At 33.3% G+C, this 24,255-nt stretch overlaps 1 protein-coding gene and 2 long non-coding RNA genes across 3 annotated transcripts; all 3 read right to left on the bottom strand.

Annotated features, from left to right (window-relative positions):
- Positions 1 to 4,460: 4,460 nt before the first annotated feature.
- On the bottom strand, positions 4,461 to 5,438 carry LOC122141517. The gene is made up of 3 exons (XR_006157860.1): positions 5,354 to 5,438; positions 5,062 to 5,156; positions 4,461 to 4,770 (listed from the first exon to the last, which is right to left on the bottom strand). It is a non-coding gene; the product is annotated as an uncharacterized LOC122141517 (long non-coding RNA).
- A 2,870-nt stretch (positions 5,439 to 8,308) lies between these two features.
- LOC109047217 lies at positions 8,309 to 10,971 on the bottom strand. The gene is made up of 5 exons (XM_042749844.1): positions 10,639 to 10,971; positions 10,210 to 10,539; positions 9,915 to 10,016; positions 9,624 to 9,718; positions 8,309 to 9,328 (listed from the first exon to the last, which is right to left on the bottom strand). The coding sequence occupies exons 1-5, from the start codon at positions 10,664 to 10,666 to the stop codon at positions 9,185 to 9,187; spliced, it is 699 nt and encodes a 232-aa protein (XP_042605778.1). The 5' UTR covers positions 10,667 to 10,971; the 3' UTR covers positions 8,309 to 9,184.
- Positions 10,972 to 12,590: 1,619 nt separating this feature from the next.
- On the bottom strand, positions 12,591 to 14,097 carry LOC109047207. Its single transcript, XR_006157916.1, has 5 exons — positions 14,028 to 14,097; positions 13,609 to 13,942; positions 13,301 to 13,421; positions 13,090 to 13,183; positions 12,591 to 12,997 (listed from the first exon to the last, which is right to left on the bottom strand). It is a non-coding gene; the product is annotated as an uncharacterized LOC109047207 (long non-coding RNA).
- Between the last annotated feature and the right edge of the window lie 10,158 nt (positions 14,098 to 24,255).

The following is a 24,255-nucleotide window of genomic DNA, read 5'->3' as shown; positions in this document are numbered from 1 at the left end:
AGAAGAGTAAAAGTTGCGCCGTCCTCATTCTGTGCTTGTTTTGCTCATATGCAGTAAGATGGTAAACTTAACTACGAATTGGAGAGGAAGTGCTACCACAGATGTGCAGAAAATAATTAGAAGGAAACCAACATACACCCTTGAAAAGAGGATGTAGATGCTGAACTTGCACTGACCAGACTGTTTACTGTTATTAAAGCATTTAAGAAGATCAGAGTGTATGAGATAAAGTGTTTGTTTTGGTTAAGTTATTTTAGCTGCCAGTATGTTTTATTTTTAATTAATTCAATTGCTATATTGGTAGCTAAAATAAATTTGATTTTGAATCCGATTTATTTATTTATTTATTTATAACAAAACGTCTGACCAATCTTGTCAGCCATATGTCTAGGTGTTTTCTGACAGCACCGGCATGTGGTTTTGCTGACCTAGTTTCACATTAGCAAGTGTGAGTTTTTATACATGTACATGTACACCTTTTATTATTAATACTTTGTATTTTTTGTAATGTTAACAACCCAAATAGTAGAGGACCTTTTGGCAATGTTCTTTTACAGTTATGAACAAACAGTTTCAGTAACACAGTGTTCATTCATAGTTGTCTCAGTGAGAGGTTCATCTAAGTTTTTTTTTTTTTTTTTTTTTTTTTTTTTTTATATTAGCCTACTTGTTTTAGGAAGTTCATGGAACATAAAAAAAAAAAAAAAAAATTTTGCAAAATCAAAAAATTTATTAATCCCTTAACATTTGTATAACCAAGAAAAACATTTTTTGAAAACACTGGATATTTTGAATGTTCAGATAACATTAAAGGGATCATTCTGAGATGATTCTGTCAAGAGTTACTCACCATGAAGTCGTTCCAAACCCGTAAGACCTTCATTTCTGGACCTTGATCGTGGTAGTACCCTTGCTGAGAGTCAGAGAGCTCCCGGAGTGCATCAAAAATATCTTAATTTGTGTTCCGAAGATGAACGAAGGTCTTCAGGTTTGGGATGACTTCAGGGTGAGTAACTCTTGACAGAATTTTCATTTTTGGGTGAACTATCCCTTTAAGAAATAAAGTTTTCATAACGTTTGCAAAACATCGTCAGCTCTGATGCAAGATTGATTTCTCAGAATCCTATTTTTCTTGGACCTGTAATTCTGTTGACTGAACGAATCATACAAAATGTTGGTAATATGTAGGCCTAATTACAAAAAATAAATGATTGAATAATATTGACGTAATTTTGTTAATTTTGCAGATTTAAGCCTTCTTGACTTACAAGAAGATCTTTAGGCCACATTTTTTTGTCGTACCAAATGCTTGCTGCTGCACAGACAATTCAAAGGACTCAGGACCGAAACCAGTGTAATTCGAAAATAAAACAATTATTTCTACATTTTTTATGTATGAATGGGACCCCTTTCAATTACATTTACATTTATGCATTTAGCAGACACTTTTATTACATTCATTTTGTAGATGCACGAAATAGCAACAATGTGCCACATTGTTGTACTGTTGAGATACAATTTTTTTTAACAAAAAACAAAAATTATTAAATTTATGATGAATTTAGTCACATTATTGAACCTTTAAACCATTTTAGCAATTGAAAAGTCGGAAGTATAAAATTATTATATTATTTAAAACGGATTTATTGAACCTTTAAAAATTTTCACATAAAACGGATTTATGTGGGTGAATTTCTGAACTGATATTTAAAACGGATTTATGCGGGTGAATTTTCACATTGGTCTGAACAAAAACTGCAGACTAGATTGTTGAAAATGCACATTTATTGTTTCCCCGGCAACGCCTGTAAACAAAGCAGTGCTCAGCTTATAAAGGCCCGTTCACACCAAGAACGTTCCCCGGCAACGCCTGACTATAAAGATAACGATATTAGTGTCCACACCAGCGAACGATATCTTCTGTTTATTCTACAGAATAATTAATAAATAAATAATTAATTAATTATTATACAGAATCCATCCTGCTGTAACGTGCTCGAGAATTTAAAGCGGCAGACGAGCGTGCGCTTAGAATCAAACAGAAGATATATCGTTAATCGCACGATTGTCATGAGTGGACTCTAATATCGTTATCTTTATAGTTATCGTTCTTGGTGTGAACGGGCCTTAAGCGCACGCTCGTCTGCCGCTTTAAATTCTCGAGCGCGTTACAGCAGGATGGATTCTGATTGGCTGTCAATTTTTTATCGTTCATCAGCTGGAAAAAAATTCGTTTTGAAAGTGATTCCAACTATATCGTTTTTCTTTGTCTTTATTGTTATAGTTGTGGTGTGGACTCTGCTGTTCTTTAATACTGAAAACGATTTTTAGAACTATATCTTTATCGTTATCTTTATAGTTATCGTCCTTGGTGTGAACGGGCCTTAAATGATACTTTATCAGCTAAAATGAAAATGTGATCTAAACTTTTCTAAAGACAATCAGTTTGAAAACGATTTTTAGCATAAAAACTTGAATTAGTAAAAATGAGAAAAAGTGTGAAAACTAAATATAGCCTCTTATTGACGAGGAAAGTCCACTGATGAGTTACTAGTGTAAGCCTACATTTTTTTTTTTAGTCATTTCAACTTAGGGCTGTCAATCAATTCAAATATAATTGCGATTAATCGCATGATTGTCATGAGTTAACTTGTGAATAATCGCAACTCAATCACACATTTTTATCTGTTCTAAATGTACCTTAAATTAAATACTTTTCCCAGATTAGGCTTAAGCTAGTCCCAGACTAAAATCCATGTTTGAGCTGCCTCAACTGAAAATATCTTGCTCTGACATATCTTAAAAATCATTGTTCTGTGTCAAGATGCACACCTGTAACATTTTCTTCCAAGGCATTTTTGTAAAAGTTGCTTAAATATCTTAATTTAATTAAGGCAGCCTAGTCCTGGACGCAGAGAGAGAAAACCGCTTCAAGTTTTTAATCTAATCAGAACATGGGCATGGACAAATATGGATGCTTTATGTAATAATATTTTTATTATTAGTGAAACCATAGAGTTCAACTCGGACACGCAGACGGTAGTCATGTTAAACAGCAACCGTTCGCGTGTCATAGCATATCTTTTCAAAAGCACTTTGCCCATGTCTATTAGAGACAAGGAAAAAACATTTAATGGGTAGTCCGTCCCTGATTACTGTTTTGTTTAAATCTCCGGTGTGCCACATACTGTGCTTTTGAAATCAGCTAAATTCTCAAAACTGTTCACCAATGATACAATTTTCGATGCTGTTTCTGATTGCCAGACGCACGACATAAATATAAAAATAGTGTTTGAAACATGACCCATTATATACAGAAGATAACCGAGCTCTCCCTTCCAAGATGTTACTTTTCTGCATAAAAAATCCTGATTTATAATCGTGCCGGCGTTTGCAAAATGCGTGAGGCTACGCATAAGATAAAAACAATGGCTGTGTGTGTAATAAATGATTTATTTGGCTGTACTTGCAAGAACTGACAAAATCAGAGAAGCAACACATCTGTGTTCTTAACTGAAAGCGCAGCTTTCTTATTTCAGCCGCTGTGCTAAAACAGAGCAGACGCAGTGCACCGTGAATTGCGCGCGCCCGCGCTGGGTTGAACTAATCTTTTGACTGTATACTCATTGCGGCAGTAATAGCTTCAGATGCATAATATTTATTATTACTTGCTACAAGCAGGATTATTAGAAGCTCGTTAAAAAATTCGGACTATTTATTCTGATGAATTTATGTTCAGAAAGAACAAAAAACACTGCTGGAAAGAGCTTCTGAAACCATTTTAACCCTAGACAGTTCTAACACTAGTTTTTTTTTGAAAAAAAATGCATGTAGACATTTCGCTGTTATTTCTCTAGATTGGTATGTTTTTATTGTGTTTTTCAGAAACAGAAAGTAGCACTTTTACCAATCTGTTCACACGATAGAAGCATGTCAACATTCATTGTGTTTGTGTACTCTAAGTCAGTGTTGCATATTCTAGACTTGACCATGAGTTTTTTATCTTCCCATTTTGTGCTGAATTGTAACCTTCGAGTGACTTGTAGGCAAGCAGAGAATAACATAAGAGCGTTTTTTTTGCCAACTTTTTTTTCAACATGAAAAGTCGCCGAAATCACAGACCTAATTTTATTTTCTTTATCTTATGTGTATTTGATTTCATTAAATACGTTGTCAGCTGAATCAGATTTTGGGAGAGCTGCTCCTAAACATTCTGTGCTTGGCCAGTGATGGGGACCAACTAAAAGTCAAGACTAAACTGAGCATGAAATCAGATTAAAAAATAGGAAACCAAATAAACTCATATTGATAATGAAAAATATCAAAGACTTAGATAAGGGCCCCTTCTGATGTTTTTCACAACTAGTTATGTACAAAAACTTGAACATGAAGATTCAAAAACATTAACCCAGGATTAAAACATAATACATATTGTCCATTGTATAATGCATTGAAACACATTAATCAAGCCTGATCTGTTAACATGTCTAAGGTATTTGCTCCAAATTATGCATTTTATAAATAAGCAAATAACAAGGTTTCATTCAAACAGTGACGGAAACATATTGACCTTTATAAAACTTAATCCTACCGAAAAGGATTCATGCACAGAAGGTGTCAGACTGCCTCATTATCAACTTTGTATGTTGTGATGATTTCTGCATGTGTTGATCTGGATGCAGCTTTTGGCTTCTGAAGAAGTTCATAAGTGCCGTTTGTCTGAATGGGATTTTCTCTTCTGGAATATGTGGGTAACTCAATTTCAGAATACTATGAGAACAATAAGAATGAAATTAGCCACTTTATAAACCTCTTCATCACACACATGAACACATTTGGATGATTTTGTAAAACATTTGTAAGTTTGTAGAACATCTAGTAGAGTTATGTTAGCAAGTTGTATGTGTTTCACAGCTGCTTAAGATGTTTACATTTCACAACTGAGTTTAGTAGAGAAACAATAGAATAACTTGATTAGACATTTTAGCTGTTGCCTGAAAATTTTGGAAACATTTTGTATTATGAACTTGAATGGCAATTGAATAGCAATATAAGTCTTACCTGTGCAGTGTTTAAGTCCTCGATCTGCTCTGGTTCGACATTCTGGGGTTGTCGTCGACTTTTTCTTGGCTTCTTAAGTTTGAACATTAACAGACCTAAAGTATAGTTGCATTACATTTTGGTTAAGTTATATTATCATGAAATCAATGTTATTATGAAACAATAGTTGAGTACACTTCAAACAAAACTTTTCAGAAAGGAATGCACTAAACCTAATTTACCGGGCAGATTAATTTGAACATACCATCATGTTTTTTGTACTTTCAAAGTGATTGTATCTCAGAAACCTCACCTATTATTGCAATAATCAGCACAGAATTCAGTAGGATGGATGTAACAGTCAAAATCCTGTACAACTCCAGTGTTTTCTCACATGATCCCTGTTCTTCGTTGTTTGAACATGACTGTTCCTGATGTTTCTCTTCAGTTAGGTTTTGATCTTGGGCAGATTCTGTTTGAGCAGAAGAACTTTCATCAGTTTTATGTTTTAATGCTTAAAAGCATACATTTATTGCAGCAAAACATATAATAACTAATTTTTAGATAATTTATAGTTATAAATATGTTCATACTTTTTTGTGTCAATTGTAAATATGATTTAGAAATACTTACCATTGCTGTGAAGTCTTGTGCCATTGCTGATCTGTAGAGTTGTGTTTTTGATTTATTTTTTAATTTATTCATTATTATTTTACTGTTATATTAATAATAACTAAACGGCTCAAGGTAAGTGATGAATGTTTGTCTTTCAGTCTTTGGTCTTGTACATTAGATGATGAAGATTCTGATGAAAAAGTTCGCAGTATCATCACCGGAGAGTCTGTCGGTTTCTGGAAAACCCAATAAATCTCTTTTACATTAGTCTGACAGTCTAAAGTCACATTTTCCCCTAAATTCACCAGTTTATCAGTTAAACTCTCTGTAGTTTGACACACCAGCAGACCTGTGAAGATAAAACACATGGTAAAACACATAACTCTTTCAACCTTGAAAACTATTCAGTCATGTGAAGATCAGACAGAAATTACACTCAGTAACTTACAGAAGAGTAAAAGTTGCGGCGTCCTCATTCTGTGCTTGTTTTGCTCATATGCAGTAAGATGGTAAACTTATCTACGAATTGGAGAGGAAGTGCTACCACAGATGTGCAGAAAAAAATTAGAAGGAAACCAACATACACCCTTGAAAAGAGGATGTAGATGCTGAACTTGCACTGACCAGACTGTTTACTGTTATTAAAGCATTTAAGAAGATCAGAGTGTATGAGATAAAGTGTTTGTTTTGGTTAAGTAATTTCAATAGGTTTTATTTTCGATTAATTCAAATGCTATATTGGTAGCTAAAATAAATTTAATTTTGAATCCGATTTATTTATTTATTTATTTATTTATTTATAACAAAACGTCTGACCAATCTTGTCAGCCATATGTCTAGGTGTTTTCTGACAGCACCGGCATGTGGTTTTGCTGACCTAGTTTCACATTAGCAAGTGTGAGTTTTTATACATGTACATGTATGTTCTGTACAAGTACACCATAGTCTTTGTAGCCACCTTTGCTTCTTCATACTCTGGAACATGTATACTGAAAACAACCCAAATAGTAGAGGACCTTTTGGCAATGTTCTTTTACAGTTATGAACAAACAGTTTTAGTAACAGATTGTTCATTCATAGTTCTCTCATGAGAGGTTCATCTAAGGTGTTTTTTTTATATATATATTAGCCTACTTGTTTTAGGAAGTTCAGGGAACATAAAAAAAAATAAAAAAAATCCCAAATGTTTGCAAAATCAAAAAATGAATTAATCCCTTAACATTTGTATAACCAAGAAAGAATTTTTTTTTTTTAAAAACACTGGATATTTTGAATGTTCAGATAACATTAAAGGGATAGTTCTGAGATGATTCTGTCAAGAGTTACTCACCCTTAAGTCGTTCCAAACCCGTAAGACCTTCGTTTCGGGACCTTGATCGTGGTAGTACCCTTGCTGAGACTCAAAGAGCTCTCGGAGTGCATCAAAAATATCTTAATTTGTGTTCCGAAGATGAACGAAGGTCTTCAGGTTTGGGATGACTTCAGGGTGAGTAACTCATGACAGAATTTTCATTTTTGGTTGAACTATCCCTTTAAGAAATAAAGATTTCATAACGTTTGCAAAACATGGTCAGCTGTGATGCAAGATTGATTTCTCAGAATCCTATTCTTCTTGGACCTGTGATTCTTTTGACTGAACGAATCATACAAAATGTTGTTAATATGTAGGCCTAATTACAAAAATAAATGATTGAATATTTCTGTTGTTAATTTTGCAGGTTAAGAATTCTGGACTTACAAGACGATCAAAGATTTTAAGAAATCAGTTGACATCACCTCAATTTAGGCTTCATTTAATTTCTAAAACTCATATCTTTACCAGATTTGACCAAAGAAATAATACGAATGTATATATTGGCACAGAAATTGACACAAAATAATAGTCTTCAAAGGACTCAGGACTGAACTATTGTAATTCGAAATAAAACTTGGTGTATTACAACACGTTTGTTAAAAATATAATGTAGTCTAAACTATTTTATTGATAAATCTCCGGTTTGCCTCATCAAACTGTGCTACTAAATTCTGCTGATAGAGGGCGCTGTCACCATTTAGAGGCAATTTTCGATGCTAAAATGCTTTCTCGACGCTGAACATGCAGAGATAAAACATTGCTCTGTTTGTATTCATATAAACAAACATATATAGAAGATATCCGAGTCGAAAAAACATGAAGGTACTTTTCAGTTAATAAGCATCTCATCATGTCTAAACTGAAGGCAGACAGCAGCTGCGTGAGTCTACAATTAAAAAAATAACTTTCCCTGTGTATAATAAATGATTTATTTCTTCTGTGGAGTACAAGAACTGACAGTCTCAGTCACCATTCAGTTTTTCTGTTCTGAGACTGTCAGCCAACATTGTGCTTATCTTATTCTTTTTAATTGTGTTTACTGGAAGAAAATAAAATGGGTTTGTAGCAACACAAGGGTGAACCGTGAATGAATGATGACAAAAAATTATTTTTGGGTGAAATAATATTTTAATGTATACTCATTTATCGATAATAACAACCATAATAATAATAATAATAACAATTATTTTTTTTTTTTTTTTTATTTTTTTTATTTAGAATTTTTAATTTAAATTTTTAACATTTTGAATTTTAATTATTTTGCATTTGTATTAATACATTTAATTGGAAAAAAAGCAACAAGCAAGCAAAATTTAGCTGAATATATTTCTATTAGACTTTATAATTTACACTTCATTGTGTTTGTGTAGGTTTTTGTGTTTGGGGAGTTTTGAAAAAGAACCAAAGTGTTGAACCAAATGACTTGACTTGATATTCATGACTTGAGACTTGACTCGAAATTGAGTTAAATGACTTGAAATAACTTCTCTTTTGTTGAATAAATATATGTTTGTATTTGAACGCACCGTATCCTAACCAAGTGACGCAGCAGGCCAGCAGAGAGAGATGACATAAGAGCGTGGACACGGTGTTGCCAACTTTTATTTTTACATGCAAATACAGCCGAAATCACAGCAAAGCCATTTTCTTTATCTTATGTGTATTTGATTTCATTAAATGACGTTGTGATTATGAATCAGGATTTTTTGCAGCTGCTCCGTTCTCATTCTGTGCTTGTTTAAATGATGTGCAGTAAAAGAGTTAAGACCAATCTGAGCAGAAATCAGAATAAAAAATAGGAAACCAGCAAAAACACTTTATAGTGATAAAATTAAAAATATGCGAAGACTGAGATATTAGAGGCCCCTGCGCTGATGTTTTTCACCACGTGTGACTTTGTACAAAAACTTGAACCAGACCAGAGTTCAAGCCAACTAACCCACAGCTGTGAGAAAACAAACTGTCCATTGTAATTTAATGTTAATGCATTGAACCACATTAATCAAGACTGATCTGTTAACATGTCTAAGGTATTTGGTAGCAAAACACATCCAAATTATGCATTTTATAAATAAGCAAATAACAAGGTTTCATTCAAACAGTGACAGAAACATTTATAAAACTTAATCCTACCGAAAAGGATTCACCCACAGAAGGTGTCAGACTGCCTCATTATCAACTTTTTATGTTGTATGATGTGATGATTTCTGCATGTGTTGATCTAGGATGCAGCTCTGGCTTCTGAAGAAGTTCATAAGTGTCGTTTGTCTGAATGGGATTTTTTCTTCTGGAATATGTGGGTAACTCGATTTCGGAATACTATGAGAACAATAAGAATGAAATTAGCCACTTTATAAACCTCTTCATCACACACATGAACACATTTGGATGATTTTGTAAAACATTTGTAAGTTTGTAGAACATCTAGTAGAGTTATGTTAGCAAGTTGTATGTGTTTCACAGCTGCTTAAGATGTTTACATTTCACAACTAATGAGTTTACTAGAGAAACAATAGAATAACTTGATGAGACATTTTAGCTGTTGCCTGAAAATTTTGGAAACATTTTGTATTATGAATTTAAATGTCAATTGAATTAGCAATATAAGTCTTACCTGTGCAGTGTTTAAGTCCTCGATCTGCTCTGGTTCGACATTCTGGGGTTGTCGTCGACTTTTTCTTGGCTTCTTAAGTTTGATCATTAACATACCTAAAGTATAGTGCATTACATTTTGGTTAAGTTATATTATCATGAAATCAATGTTATTATGAAACAATAGTTGAGTACACTTCAAACAAAACTTTTCAGAAAGGAATGCACTAAACCTAATTTACCGGGCAGATTAATTTGAACATGCCATCATGTTTTTTGTACTTTCAAAGTGATTGTATCTCAGAAACCTCACCTATTATTGCAATAATCAGCACAGAATTCAGTAGGATGGATGTAACAGTCAAAATCCTGTACAACTCCAGTGTTTTCTCACATGATTGTTCCTGCTGACAGTCTAAATAGAAGAACGCTCATCAGTTTTAGGTTTTTAATGCCAAATATGATTAAATGCCTCTGATAGACTTAAATGTAAAAGCATACATTCATTGCAGCAAAACATATAATAAATCATTTTTAGATAATTTATAGTTATGAATATATTCATACTTTTTTGTGTCAATTGTAAATGTTATTTTTAAAATACTTACCATTGAGGTAAAGTCTGGTGCCATTGCTGATCTGTAGAGTTGTGTTTCGTTTTACACAATAATATATTCCTAATTCATGAACAGTTATATTAATAATAAATAAACGGCTCAAAGTTAGTGATGAATATTTGTCTTTCAGTCTTTGGTCTTGAACATAAGATGTTGTAAAATATGATGAGAAAGTTCGCAGTATTATCACCGGAGAGTCTGTCGGTTTCTGGAAAACCCAATAAATCTCTTTTACATCAATCTGACAGTCTAAAGTCACATTTTCCCCTAAATTCACCAGTTTATCAGTTAAACTCTCTGTAGTTTGACACACCAGCAGACCTGTGAAGATAAAACACATGGTAAAACAAAACTCTTTCAACCTTGAAAAACTATTCAGTCATGTGAAGATCAGACAGAAAATTACACTCAGTAACTTACAGAAGAGTAAAAGTTGCGCCGTCCTCATTCTGTGCTTGTTTCGCTCATATGCAGTAAGATGGTAAACTTAACTACGAATTGGAGAGGAAGTGCTACCACAGATGTGCAGAAAATAATTAGAAGGAAACCAACATACACCCTTGAAAAGAGGATGTAGATGCTGAACTTGCACTGACCAGACTGTTTACTGTTATTAAAGCATTTAAGAAGATCAGAGTGTATGAGATAAAGTGTTTGTTTTGGTTAAGTAATTTCAGCTGCCAATAGGTTTTATTTTCAATTAATTCAAATGCTATATTGGTAGCTAAAATAAATGTAAATTTGAAGCCGATTTATTTATTTATAACAAAACGTCTGACCAATCTTGTCAGCCATATGTCTAGGTGTTTTCTGACAGCACCGGCATGTGGTTTTGCTGACCTAATCCATTAACATTTGTATAACCAAGAAAGAATTTTTTTTTTTAAAACACTGGATATTTTGAATGTTCAGATAACATTAAAGGGATAGTTCTGAGATGATTCTGTCAAGAGTTCTCACCCTGAAGTTGTTCCAAACCCGTAAGACCTTCGTTTCTGGACCTTGATCGTGGTAGTAACCAGAGGTGGAAAGAGTACGAAAATATTCTACTCAAGTAAAAGTACCATTACATTAATGAAATTTTACTTAAGTACAAGTAAAAGTACCAGTCTAAAAATCTACTCAAGTAAAATTAAAAAGTAGCTCATTTAAAATGTACTCAGAGTAAAAATTACTTAGTTACATTTTAACAGTGGGATGGAGGCAAAAATGGGACAGGCCAAGGGTGTCTAACTCAGTTCCTGGAGGGCCACGGTCCTGCACAGTTTAGATATATTAAACACATCTAATCCAGTTAATCTAATCATTTAGGTTTATTTGAAAACTACATGATAATTTTCATTTTTGCTGGAGCAGGGTTAGAACTAAAGATTTTTGAGTTTGAAAACCACCCCGGGATAGGCCTATTAATCTCAAACTAGTTGTTTTTAATTAAGTACAAAAGGAATCAGTAGGCTTATTTAGAATAATAAGACATTTGGGCTGTTACCAGGCAAATCAGTATCAACAAACTCATCTTTTCAATGCAGAGGAAACGCAGAAGCTTCATCTGAAGTGGTATTTAGATGTATTTACAGACTGTTTAGTGCAGGACAAGAATGCATTTAAGCTGCAGTTACACATGCATGAATAATGTTTTGAAATACAAGACATAAAATGTTGAATACTCATTTGAAATATAAGAAATTAATTATTAAAAAAAAAATCAAAAGATACTTTAAATGTGAAATTAAAATGGCCAGTATGTGTCAGCAAGTCACTGTTAATAAGTGAGTCATTGCGATTGAACTGAATCATTTCAACGGTTGATTTATTCAGGAACGAAACACTCCGCTCCGCCCTCATTCTGTGCTTGTTTAACTGATGTGCAGTCAAAGAGTTAAGACCAATCTGAGCTGAAATCAGAATAAAAATATAGGAAACCAGCAAAAACACTTCATAGTGATAAAGTGAAAAATATGCAAAGACTGAGAGGCCCCTGCGCTGATGTTTTTCACCACGTGTGTCTTTTTACAAAAACTTGAACCAGACCAGAGTTCAAGCCAACTAACCCACAGCTGTGAGAAAACAAACTGTAACAAGACAATGAAGATACATTAAATACAATTAGAAACCAGAAGACTCACTACCGCACACAGCATTATATAGGCTAAGTTTATGCTGCCAGTAGGCCTATTTATTGACATTGAAATATGTTAATAAACCCTTAAAACATAAACTTACAATTTGGATATTAACACCACACATAAACAAATCTAGAGCAAACAAATACGCATTTACATATATCATACTTAATGTAAACAAGCAACCAGTCCAGTCATATATATTCTCATATAAAACAGTTAATTAAAATTATAGTAGTTCATAATATTTCTTTTTCCTGTTTTATGACTTTCAAAAACATTCAAAAATCTTAATTTTACATTATTATTTACATTATTATAAAAGCCCAAAGTCAGAGAATGAAGCCACTCAAAATAAACATACAGAATCAAGATTTATGGATTTTATTTACGAGACTTATTTATCAAAACAAAAGCAAATAAAGTCATGCTGAAAACATTGCAAATTTTGTATTACATGCATGTTTAGGTAACAAACATCAGCTAACAATATTTCACTCATTATTTAACACAATATACATACTTCTATTAGACTATATGAGCTGATCTTTCTCTAGGTTTCTCTAGGATGTTTGTCTAGGTTTTGTCTTCGGCTTTTGAAAAGGAAGAAAAGTGTTGTTGGTCGGGTGAAACAGATGAAACTCCACTTCAGAAAACTACAAAACAAAAGATAAATGAGCTTCTAATGTCCATGTAGAAAGATTCTATTCACTAAACACACACTGAATTCTGAATAAGAGCGTCGTACCTCTTCATCATGTGTGCTGTAAAGCTGCTCCAGTTCTTCATCTTGACATTGTTGGTGTCTTTTTTACACGCTTGGAGTTTGATCTGGAACAGGCCTTAAACAGCACCAACATTTCTGATTAAACCTTGTATAACTGATCACTAAAGGAATGTAGTAAGACGCATTTAAAAGAAAGATAATATATTACACATGTAGAAACCTGAGATCTCACCTATTATTGCCAAAAACATCACAATATTTGGTATGAAGCACAAAACTATGAGAGATTGCTGTGTAGTCTGACGTTGCGAGTTATTTTTCAGTTCTGTCTGATTGTGATCTCGAGCAGCTTCCTGAACACAGAAAATACAAGGGTTCAGTGTTAGAAATACCTAACATGCATTTATATTTCCTAGATCTCTGATAGAAATAAAGGTTAAAATACAAATTGAATGCAATATGATCATAATAACTACTTTTAGATCATTCATAAATATAACAACAGATCAAACTGATTTGTCATGATGATTTTATACACACTTACCGTTGATGTAAAGTCTGGTGCCATTGCTGATCTGTAGAGTTGTGGCTGCTTTTGCACAATAATATATTCCTAATTCATGAAAAGTTATATTAATAATAAATAAACGGCTCAAAGTTAGTGATGAATATTTGTCTTTCAGTCTTTGGTCTTGTACATAAGATGATGTAGAATCTGATGAGAAAGTTCGCAGTATCAGCAGCGGAGAGTCTGACGGTTTCTGGAAAACCCAATAAATGTCTCTTACATCAATCTGACAGTCTAAAGTCACATTTTCCCCTAAATTCACCAGTTTATCAGTTAAACTCTCTGTATTTTGACACACCAGCAGACCTGTGAAGATAAAACACAACTCTTTCAACTCTGAAAACTATTCAGTCATGTGAAGATCAGACAGAAATTACACTCAGTAACTTACAGAAGAGTAAAAGTTGCGCCGTCCTCATTCTGGTTGTTTTGCTCATATGCAGTAAGATGGAAAACGTAACTATGAATTGGAGGAAGTGCTACCACAGATGTGCATAAAAAAATTAGAAAGAAACCAACATACACCCCTGAAAAGAGGATGTAGATGCTGAACTTGCACTGACCAGACTGGTTACTGTTATTAAAGCATTTAAGAAGATCAGAGTGCATGAGATAAAGTGTTTGTTTTGGTTAAGTAATTTCAGCTGCCAATAGGTTTTACTTTCAATTAATTCAATTGCTATATTGGTAGCTAAAATTAATTTTAATTTGAAGCCGATTTATTTATTTATTTTTAACAAAACGTCTGACCAATCTTGTCAGCCATATGTCTAGGTGTTTTCTGACAGCACCGGCATGTGGTTTTGCTGACCTAGTTTCACATTAGCAGGTGTGAGTTTTTTTTTACATGTATGTTTCATGTACAAGTACACATAGTCTTTGTAGCCACCTTGCTTCTTCATACTCTGGAACATGTATACTGAAAACAACCCAAATAGTAGAGGACATTTTGGCAATGTTCTTTTACAGTTATGAACAAACAGATTCAGTAGCATGTTCATTCATAGGTGTCATCAGTAGAGGTTCCATCTAGGTTTTTATAGATAATATATATATATATATTTTATATATATATATTATATATATATATATATATATTAGCCTACTTGTTTCAGGAAGTTCAGGGGACATTAAAAAAAAAATTCCAAAATGTTTGCAAAATCAAAAAATTTATTCATCCCTTAACATTTGTATAACCAGGAAAGAAAGAAAATGTAAACAGTGGATATTTTGAATGTTCAGATAACATTAAAGGAATAGTTCTGAGACGATTCTGTCAAGAGTTACTCACCCTGAAGTCGTTCCAAACCCGTAAGACCTTCGTTTCTGGACCTTGATCGTGGTAGTACCCTTGCTGAGAGTCAAAGAGCTCCCGGAGTGCATCGAAAATATCTTAATTTGTGTTCCGAAGATGAACGAAGGTCTTATTGGGTTTGGGATGACTTCAGGGTGAGTAACTCATGACAGAATTTTCCTTTTTGGGTGAACTAACCCTTTAAGAAATAAAGATTTCATAACGTTTGCAAAACATGGTCAGCTGTCATGCAAGATTGATTTCTCAGAATCCTTTTTTTCTTGGACCTGTGATTCTTTTGACTGAACGAATCATACAAAATGTTGTTAATATGTAGGCCTAATTACAAAAATAAATGATTGAATATTTCTGTTGTTAATTTTGCAGGTTAAGCCTTCTGGACTTACAAGACGATCAAAGATTTTAAGTAATCAGTTGACATCACCTCAATTTAGGCTACATTTAATTTCTAAAACTCATATCTTTACCAGATTTGACCAAAGAAATAATACAAATGTATATATTGGCACAGAAATTGACACAAAATAATAGCTTTCACAGGACTCAGGACCGAACCAGTGTAATTCGAAATAAAACTTGGTGTATTACATCTCAAAAACATGAGATGATTTTTAACGCGTTTGTTAAAAATATAATGTAGTCTAAACTATTTTATTGCTAAATCTCCGGTTTGCCTCATCAAACTGTGCTACTAAAATCAACTGATAGAGGGCGCTGTCACCATTTAGAGGCAATTTTCGATGCTAAAATGCTTTCTCGACGCAGAACATACAGAGATAAAACATTGCTCTGTTTGTATTCATCTAAACAAACATATACAGAAGATATCCGAGTCGAAAAAACATGAAGGTACTTTTCAGTTAATAAGCATCTCATCATGTCTAAACTGAAGACAGACAGCAGCTGCGTAAGTGAGTCTACAATTAAAAAAATAACTTTCCCTGTGTGTAATAAATGATTTATTTCTTCTGTGGAGTACAAGAACTGACAGTCTCAGTAACCATTCAGTTTTTCTGTTCTGAGACTCTCAGCCAACAATGTGCTTAACTTATTCTTTTAATTGTGTTTAATGGAAGAAAGTAAAATGGGTTTGTAATACAAGGGTGACTTGACTTTGACTTGATATTCATGACTTGAGAAACCAGAAGACTCACTACAGCACTATATAAGTTTATATGCTGCCAGTATATAGGCCTATTTATTGACATTGAAATATGTTAATAAACCCTTAAAACATAAACTTACAATTTGGATATTAACACCACACATAAACAAATCTAGAGCAAACAAATAAGCATTTACATATATCATACTTAATGTAAACAAGCAACCAGTCCTGTCATATATATTCTCATATAAAACAGTTAATTGAAATTATAGTAGATCATAATATTTCTTTTTCCTATTTTATGACTTTCAAAAACATTAAAAAATCTTAATTTTACATTATTATTTACATTATTATAAAAGCCCAAAGTCAGAGAATGAAGCCACTCAAAATAAATATACAGAATCAAGACTTACGGACTTTATTTACGAGACTTATTTATCAAAACGAAAGCAAATAAATTCATGCTGAAAAGGAAGAAAAGTGTTGTTGGTCGGGTGAAACAGACGAAACTCCACTTCAGAAAACTACAAAACAAAAGATAAATGAGCTTCTAATGTCCAAGTAGAAAGAGTCTATTCACTAAACACACACTGAATTCTGAATAAGAGCGTCGTACCTCTTCATCATTTGTGCTGTAAAGCTGCTCCAGTTCTTCATCTTGACATTGTTGGTGTCCTTTTTTACACGCTTGGAGTTTGATTTGAAATAGGCCTTAAACAGCACCAACATTTCTGATTAAATATTATTAAATTCATCAGTAATGCAGCAAAACGTATCAAGTAATACAAAAAAAAAAAAAACATTTAAAGGACATTATTATTATTATTATCATCATCATTATTTTATATGATATGTAGAGCTCTGAATTCTCACCTATCACTGCAGAAAACATCACAATGTTCAATATAACATATAACACAATCAGAGCCTGCTGTGTTTTCCGATGTTGTGAATGATAGTTCAGTTCTGTCTGATTCTGATCTTGAGTAGCTTAAGAGATATAATAGTTTTGTTTTATTTAAATTATTAATATGCATCATGCATTGTCTTCCGGATGTAAATGATGGATAAATATTTATTTTACTGTGTAATGTGGTATGTGTTAATTTAGTTTAGATCATTCATAGATAACAACAGATAATGTTATGTACCCTTACCAATGATGTCAAGTCTAATACATTGATATTAGCATTAAATTTACATCATTGGTATAAAATGTTGTTAATTTTTTGAAATATTTCGTACTTATTTTCTTAGTATTTATTTGTGGTTTACCAAAAGCATTGTAACTTAAGTAGCACCTGAAAATCATCGTAGATCTACATGTTATGTGGTGTAATCGTATTTGTCAGTTTTTTTAATAATAGTAATAGTAATTATCATTATTATTATTATTTCGTTCAGGGTTGCAGTTTTAAACTTGATTCAAGTGCAATGTGATTATAATATAAGGATTTGATTGTGCTTTATTGTACACTTTATGACTCGTTTTCTTTATTTTTTTATTAATTTATAAATGAAATAATTAATTAGGGAAGGGAAGATAGAATTGAAAATCTAAATTAAATGACTGAAGAAAAAAAGACGAATAAAATAAGTAATGTAGGAAATGCCTCAAAGACTCGGGGGGAAAAAATATGTCAGTGACTTGCTAACGTGCAGGAATACCATCTATGTATTACACCCGGAAATAAGGTCTCTCTTTCTCTCTCTATACTGTATATAAAGTATATTATATATTATTATGTAAAGCATAATACACTATAATATAATATTGTATTGTATTATAGATCCAAGTTGTCTGTCTGGAACGCAGCATTAGGTTAACATCTCAATAAACGATCGTGTACTACAATTAAGAGCCATTCATTTCAGCACTTGACAAACGGATAGCGACTCCTAAGTAGCACTTAAAGCACAGCTACGTGCGATTGCTTTACGTGCATTTTTGGGAAACGGGCGTGACGTGACACAATAACGAACGATCGTAAAATTACTCGCAGAAAACGCTGGTAAGCGCTAAGATCAATCGTTATCGGGAAACCCGGCCCTGTAGAGTTTTGTTTCGATTTACACAATAATATATTCCTAATTCATTAATAGTTACATTACTAATTAATTAATAAAAGGCTCAAAGTTAGTGATGAATATTTGTCTTTCAGTCTTTTGTCTTGTATGTGTGTTGTAGAATCTGATGTAAAAGTTCGCAGTATCATCACCGGAGCGTCTGACGGTTTCTGGAAAACCCAATAAATGTCTCTTACATCAATCTGACAGTCTAAAGTCACATTTTCCCCTAAATTCACCAGTTTATCAGTTAAACTCTCTGTAGTTTGACACACCAGCAGACCTACACAAAAACACGGATCATTCAGATTATTTCTATTTACACAGCAATTCAACACCTGACATAATAAAATAATAAAAACAGAACAAAATCTTGCATTAACTTCAACTTACAGAAGAGTAAAAGATGCACCATCCTCATTCTCTGGTTGTTTAATTCATATGCAGTAAGGAGGTTAACTTTACTGTGAATCTGAGCAGAAGTGTTGCAGAACTTAAGTAGAAAAAGTAAACCACTCCCACAAAGAAGATGTGATTGAACTTGAACTGACTTGACAACTTACTATCCTCCATACTTCCAAAGGCTATAGAAAATGAGTAAGCGAAGCCATCCTCAAACTAACTTAGAATACAGAAACACGTCATTTCTACAGGTTGTGATACGCTAACAGTACAGATAATTCTAGCAACTTCAAATGATTATGTATTCATTATACAGTAAAAGAGGAGGGAGAAAAACACTTCAGGGGCCTTTAACTAATTAAGATCCACTGCATTTGGAAAGTGGTGCCACAAAGGCACAAATCAGCTATAGTTAATGAACAGTAACCAATTACCCCAGCAAGTTGTGATGAAAAGTTATTATCAGTCTTGTTTGTTGCATCCAGATATTACTTTCATTGTCACATGATCAGTTAGGAGAGTGAATAATAATTGCTGTCACTGCATCCCATTATATCATTTAATGGATCTGATTTTAGCTACAAATTCAAAATGAGAAGTAAACAAACAATCTAAAACATTACAAAGTTGATTTATTGCACAAGAAAAGGGTATTTTAAATCTTACATTACATTTTCATTGTAGACAGATTTCAGGCATTTTTATTGCAAACAGGCAAAAACTAATTTGCAAAAAAAAAAATTTTGATCATTTGAAGCAAACAGAGATAAATCAACACAATGTCTCAGTATGAAGGTGTTTCATATACAGAGTTCAGCTGAACTTCTAGATATTCAGGATCTGTCAGTGGATCTGAGGAGGAACAGTGCTGCTGGTCTGAACGGATGTTACTCCTCTCTAATGCTCACTGAAGTTCACCTCAGACTTCTAAAAAATGATAAAACAATAATTATCATTTATACAAATTAATTTACAATTAAAAATAGGGATGATATACAAATAATAATCAGATGTATACCAGTGAGGTACAGGCTTTTTCATCATTCCTCTTCGACTATTCATATTTCTTTTAGAAAAGCACAGGTAAAGTACATTTAATGTATTGCCTAAACTGGGCATTCATTCTTGCCACTAAGATTGCAAAACAATTATGCCTAAATAATAATATTTTTATTGATGTATTAAAGATTCTCACTTACCAGTGGTGTGCAGTCTGATACCATCACTGATCTGTAGAGCAAAGCCTGGTTTTATACAGTAATAAATTCCTAAATTATCAACACTGACATTATTGATTACTAAGCGGCTTCTGTCTCCTTCTGAATATTTCTCACGGAATTTTTCATCGTAATATTCAGTCTTTTTTTCTGATCCAAAGGTTCGCAGTATCATCTCTGGACGAGCTGGTAGTTTCATTACAAACCAAATAACGCCTTTTAATCTGTACTCACAGGCTAAAGACACATTCTGTCCTAAAACCACCTGCTGATCAGTTAAAGCTTCTGAGGACTGACTCCACACAAACAGACCTGAAGAAACAGAAAACAGATCATTGAGATCATCTGATCAAGACAGAATCACACTCAATCACACAGAAATAAACTTACAGAGCAGTGAGAGCAGCAGCGTCTTCATTCTTGAGCTTGTTGAATGTGTGTTCAGGTTAAACTTGTGTTCAGGTTGAAGTTTATAGTGTCTCTTAGAGGAAGTGCTACTGATGAGCTGCAGAAAAGTTAAAATTAACCAAATGACTCACTGAAATGAAGCAAGTTCAACCTGATCCTTTTACTGTAAGTGATGCCTCATTTTAATAAAATCAGGATCGAATATGCATCTTACCTCCTATTCAATAGGTCATAATTGCCATTTTAATAAAAATAAAAAAATCTAATGCAGAACAAAATAAGTTTTCATTTTCAAAAAACATCTAAAGATGTAAAAAATAACTCTTTTTAGCCAGCACTTGACCAAATGAACTAATACTAGGACAAAACTATAATTAAAAGCAATCATCTCTAGGCTGCAGATATTTCTATTTTAAACGATCTTTTCATGGCCAGGTTTTCTTTTCTTTTTTTTTTAACGACGGAAAAAACGTTTTCTTTCGCAATGGTCCTAAACGGGTTTCCCTATTCTCTTTGAGTTCTTTTTTGGGCGGTAATGTGCAATAAAACCAATCTCTCATCTTTCATTCCCTTTAAGGGAAGTTGGGAAATTTGGGAATTTGGAAAGCGCAAAACAGAACGCGTCTTGCTATGAGTTTCGTGTGCTAGACTAAAACTGAGTACATGCGATGACTTGTCATGGCATGTTGCATTTTTACCGTTTAATTAGTTCAAAAAATTCGTTGATCTCCTTTAATTTTGTTGTTCTCTCATTGATCTGATTGCTTCTATTGTTCTCATTTGTAATTATTTTTTGGTTGTTTTTTAGTTTGTATGATTGGTTGTATTTGATTAAATGTAAATGTAAGTTTGGAGAAACAGGTGTATAAGATGCGTTATTTTTTTTAGATTGTTAATTTTTTTTTTAGATATGTTGATAATTTCTTTATGGTATGAACATATACATGAGGGACAAAACTATAATAAAAAAAATAAAAGCAATCATCTGTAGGCTGCAGATTTTGACTTTTTACTTCAGTGGAAATTGGAAATGTTCAAATATTATAAAATGTAAAAGTCCAGTTTTTCAAATTTATTTATAACTTTTATCCTATTATTATTACCCTATCATGAGATGTTTTGTTGTTGTCATATGAGGTTTTCTGTAAATGATGATGACAGGTTTAGTTTAATCCCAGACAAATTTAATGTTATGAGGAAGTGATGCAATTCAGTTCCACTGAGGAGTGGATTTGGATGATTAATTTACGTTAAACACTTGTGTAACCTCCAGATGTGGACACACAATGTTCACTTCTTGTTTGGTGTCCAGACCATATTTCATCAAATACCAAATTGAGCATGTCAGCACATTTTTGTTTCTTTCCTTTAAAGCTGTTCACAATTTTGATGACTAAAATAATCCATCTTTATTTCTACAGGATATCACAAACACAGAGACCATTGTTGGGGACAGTTACTTTTAAAAGTAATGCATTACAATATTGCATTACTCTGTAAAAAGAAACTAATTGCGTTACCCAGTTACTTTTTATGGAAAGTAATGCATTATTTTACTTTTGCATTGCTTTTTGTCACCTGGGCTAGGCTTGCTTTTTTATTTTAAATTAAAAAAAATTTCTTTGTTTTTTACCCAGTTACTTTTTATGGAAACAGGTATCCAAGGTAAGGCTTTACTATGTTTTTAGAAGTACATCTGATCGCTAACCACTTTGTTTAGTTTTAAACGGGGAGTCATCTCTGTTATCACCAAGTATGGAGCCAAAGGATCTGTCCTAGGTCAATTGTGCTATTCTGCAATATACAGGGTGCTGGTCATCTATAAATAGAATATCATCAAAAAGTTGATTTTTAGGTTTCACTAATTCCATTCAAAAAGCACAGAAACTTGCATATTATATTCATTCATTACAAACACAGACTGATAGGCTGCAAATGTTTATTTCTTTTAATTTTGATGATTGATGCTAACTGACAACTAGGAAAATCTCAAATTCACGACATCTCAGAAGCATTACATAAACTATAAGACCAATACAAAGCTTTAAGATGGTTTAGAAACCTGGGCCAATCACCACCAGTATGTTTATTTAAATATGAGCAGTGTCTCAGCACTCAATACTTAGTTGGGGCTCCTTTGCCTGAATTTACTGCAGCAATGCAATATACATATGTTCGATCAGTCTAAACTAAAATATCATTGTTTTTGAAGATATTTCAGCTTGCTCTGATAGTGGCCTTCAGCTCTTAATGCATTGTTGGGTCTGGCATATGAAATTGTCCTCTTCCCAATGAAATAGATTTTCTATGGGGGTTTAAGGTCAGGCGAGTTTGCTGGCCAATTAAGAATCAGGGATCCATGGTCCTTAAACATAGGCTTGAACGTAATGGCACTGTGTTGTGCCAACTCCTGTTGGAAAATTAAATATGTCTCTCCACTAAACACACTTTTAAAAATAGCAGGAAGCATTAAGTGCTCTAAAACTTCTTGGTATAAACGGTTCCGTAAAGAACCTTGGACCTCAGAAAACACAGTGGACCAACACCAGAAAAGTTGATTGTGCACCACAAACCAAGGTTGACTGTGGAGATTACAACTGGACCTCAAGAAATGTGGATTGTGTTCTTTAAAGAACCTTCTCCTGACTCTGGGACCCTGATATCCAAACCAAAAATGCAAAATATACTTTCATCAGAGCACATAACTTGGAAAACTCATTTTACTTCCATGTCCTGTTATTAAAAAATAAACGCTCTCTGAAATGTTGTTGTTTTAAGCCTCTTGACACAAGGAATGCGACAGCTGAAACCCATGTCTTGTTTACGTCTTTGTGTAATGGGTTTTGAAGCACTGACTCCAGCTGCATAACACTTCATTTTGACTCCCCCACATTTTTGAAGGGTTTTGTTTCACAATCAATCTCCAGGGTGCGGTTATCACTGTACTTGTGACTGCTGTTCTTCTATCAGTTCATCTCCCTTGCCTGTCTATTAATTGGTCTGGACACAGAGCTATGTGAACAGCCAGCCTTAACAGAATGATATTTTGATTCTCTGCAGCATATGTGCAGATGTACAATGATCGTCCAAAGAAAACTGTATATTTCAGCAATCTTTTTTTTGTATAAGATTTTTTACATAACTAGACTTTTGAGACTGATTTAAAGGAAGGTGCAGGTGTTTCCTGAGTTCAAAATGAGGCATGACTTAGAGTGTAAAAGGCACCAGGTTGAACTTGCTTCATTTCAGTGAGTCCTTTTCACAATATTTAACTTTTCTGCAGATACGGAATTTGGCATTTTCCTTAGTTGTTAGTTATAAACTTCATCAACCTGAACAAAGAACCTGAACACACATTGAACAAGCTAAGAATGAAGACGCTGCTGCTTTCACTGCTCTGTAGTTTATTTCTGTGTGATTCAGTGTTGATTCTGTCTTGATCAGATGATCTCAATGATCTGTTTTTGTTGATATCAGGTCTGTTTGTGTGGAGTCAGTACATATGAAGCTTCTAACTGAAATAGCATTGGTTTTTGAACAGATATTGACTGTTTAGCATTTAATAGTTTAAATGTAAAGCCGCTATATGGTTTTTGATGAAACTACCAGCTCGTCCAATGATGATAATGCGAACATTTGGATCTGAAGAAACTGATTATTATGATGAAAAATTCCGCAACAAATATTTAGAGGGAAACAGGAGTGAATTAGTAATCAACAATGTCACTGTTGATGATTTAGGAATTTATTACTGTATAAAAGCAGGCTGGGCTTTAAAGATCATGATTTAGGAATTTATTACTGTATAAAAGCAGGCTGGGCTTTAAAGATCAGTGATGGTATCAGACTGCAAACCACTGGTAAGTGAGAAAATGCAATACATGGTTCTTCAGATTACAAAAGCTAAAAAAGACATTGTATCTTTAAAGAACCTTGACTGAATTTTTTCTTGTTATACCAAAAATCATTAGGATATTAAGTATAGATGTAAGTTCCTTTAAAACACATTTTTTTATGAGTGTAATTAAAAATGTAAATATCTCTGAAAATGTTCTTTTGATTAGGTTTATGCATTGCAAGAATCTTCATTTGGACAGCC

Source organism: Cyprinus carpio, chromosome B22 (assembly GCF_018340385.1).
Source record: "Cyprinus carpio isolate SPL01 chromosome B22, ASM1834038v1, whole genome shotgun sequence".
NCBI lineage: Eukaryota > Metazoa > Chordata > Actinopteri > Cypriniformes > Cyprinidae > Cyprinus > Cyprinus carpio.
The sequence above is the reverse complement of the archived record's forward strand: the minus strand, read 5'-3'. Positions and strand labels throughout refer to the sequence as shown.

What these genes read in the sequence shown, in the direction of transcription:
- LOC109047217 (XM_042749844.1), bottom strand. Translation starts at nt 10,666, where the DNA reads ATGAGGACGGCGCAACTTTTACTCTTCT. An exon ending in CACCAGACTTTACCTCAATG is followed by an intron (nt 10,017 to 10,209) that starts GTAAGTATTTTA and finishes TCTTCTATTTAG; the next exon opens with ACTGTCAGCAGGAACAATCA. An exon ending in AGGACTTAAACACTGCACAG is followed by an intron (nt 9,329 to 9,623) that starts GTAAGACTTATA and finishes TTGTTCTCATAG; the next exon opens with TATTCCGAAATCGAGTTACC.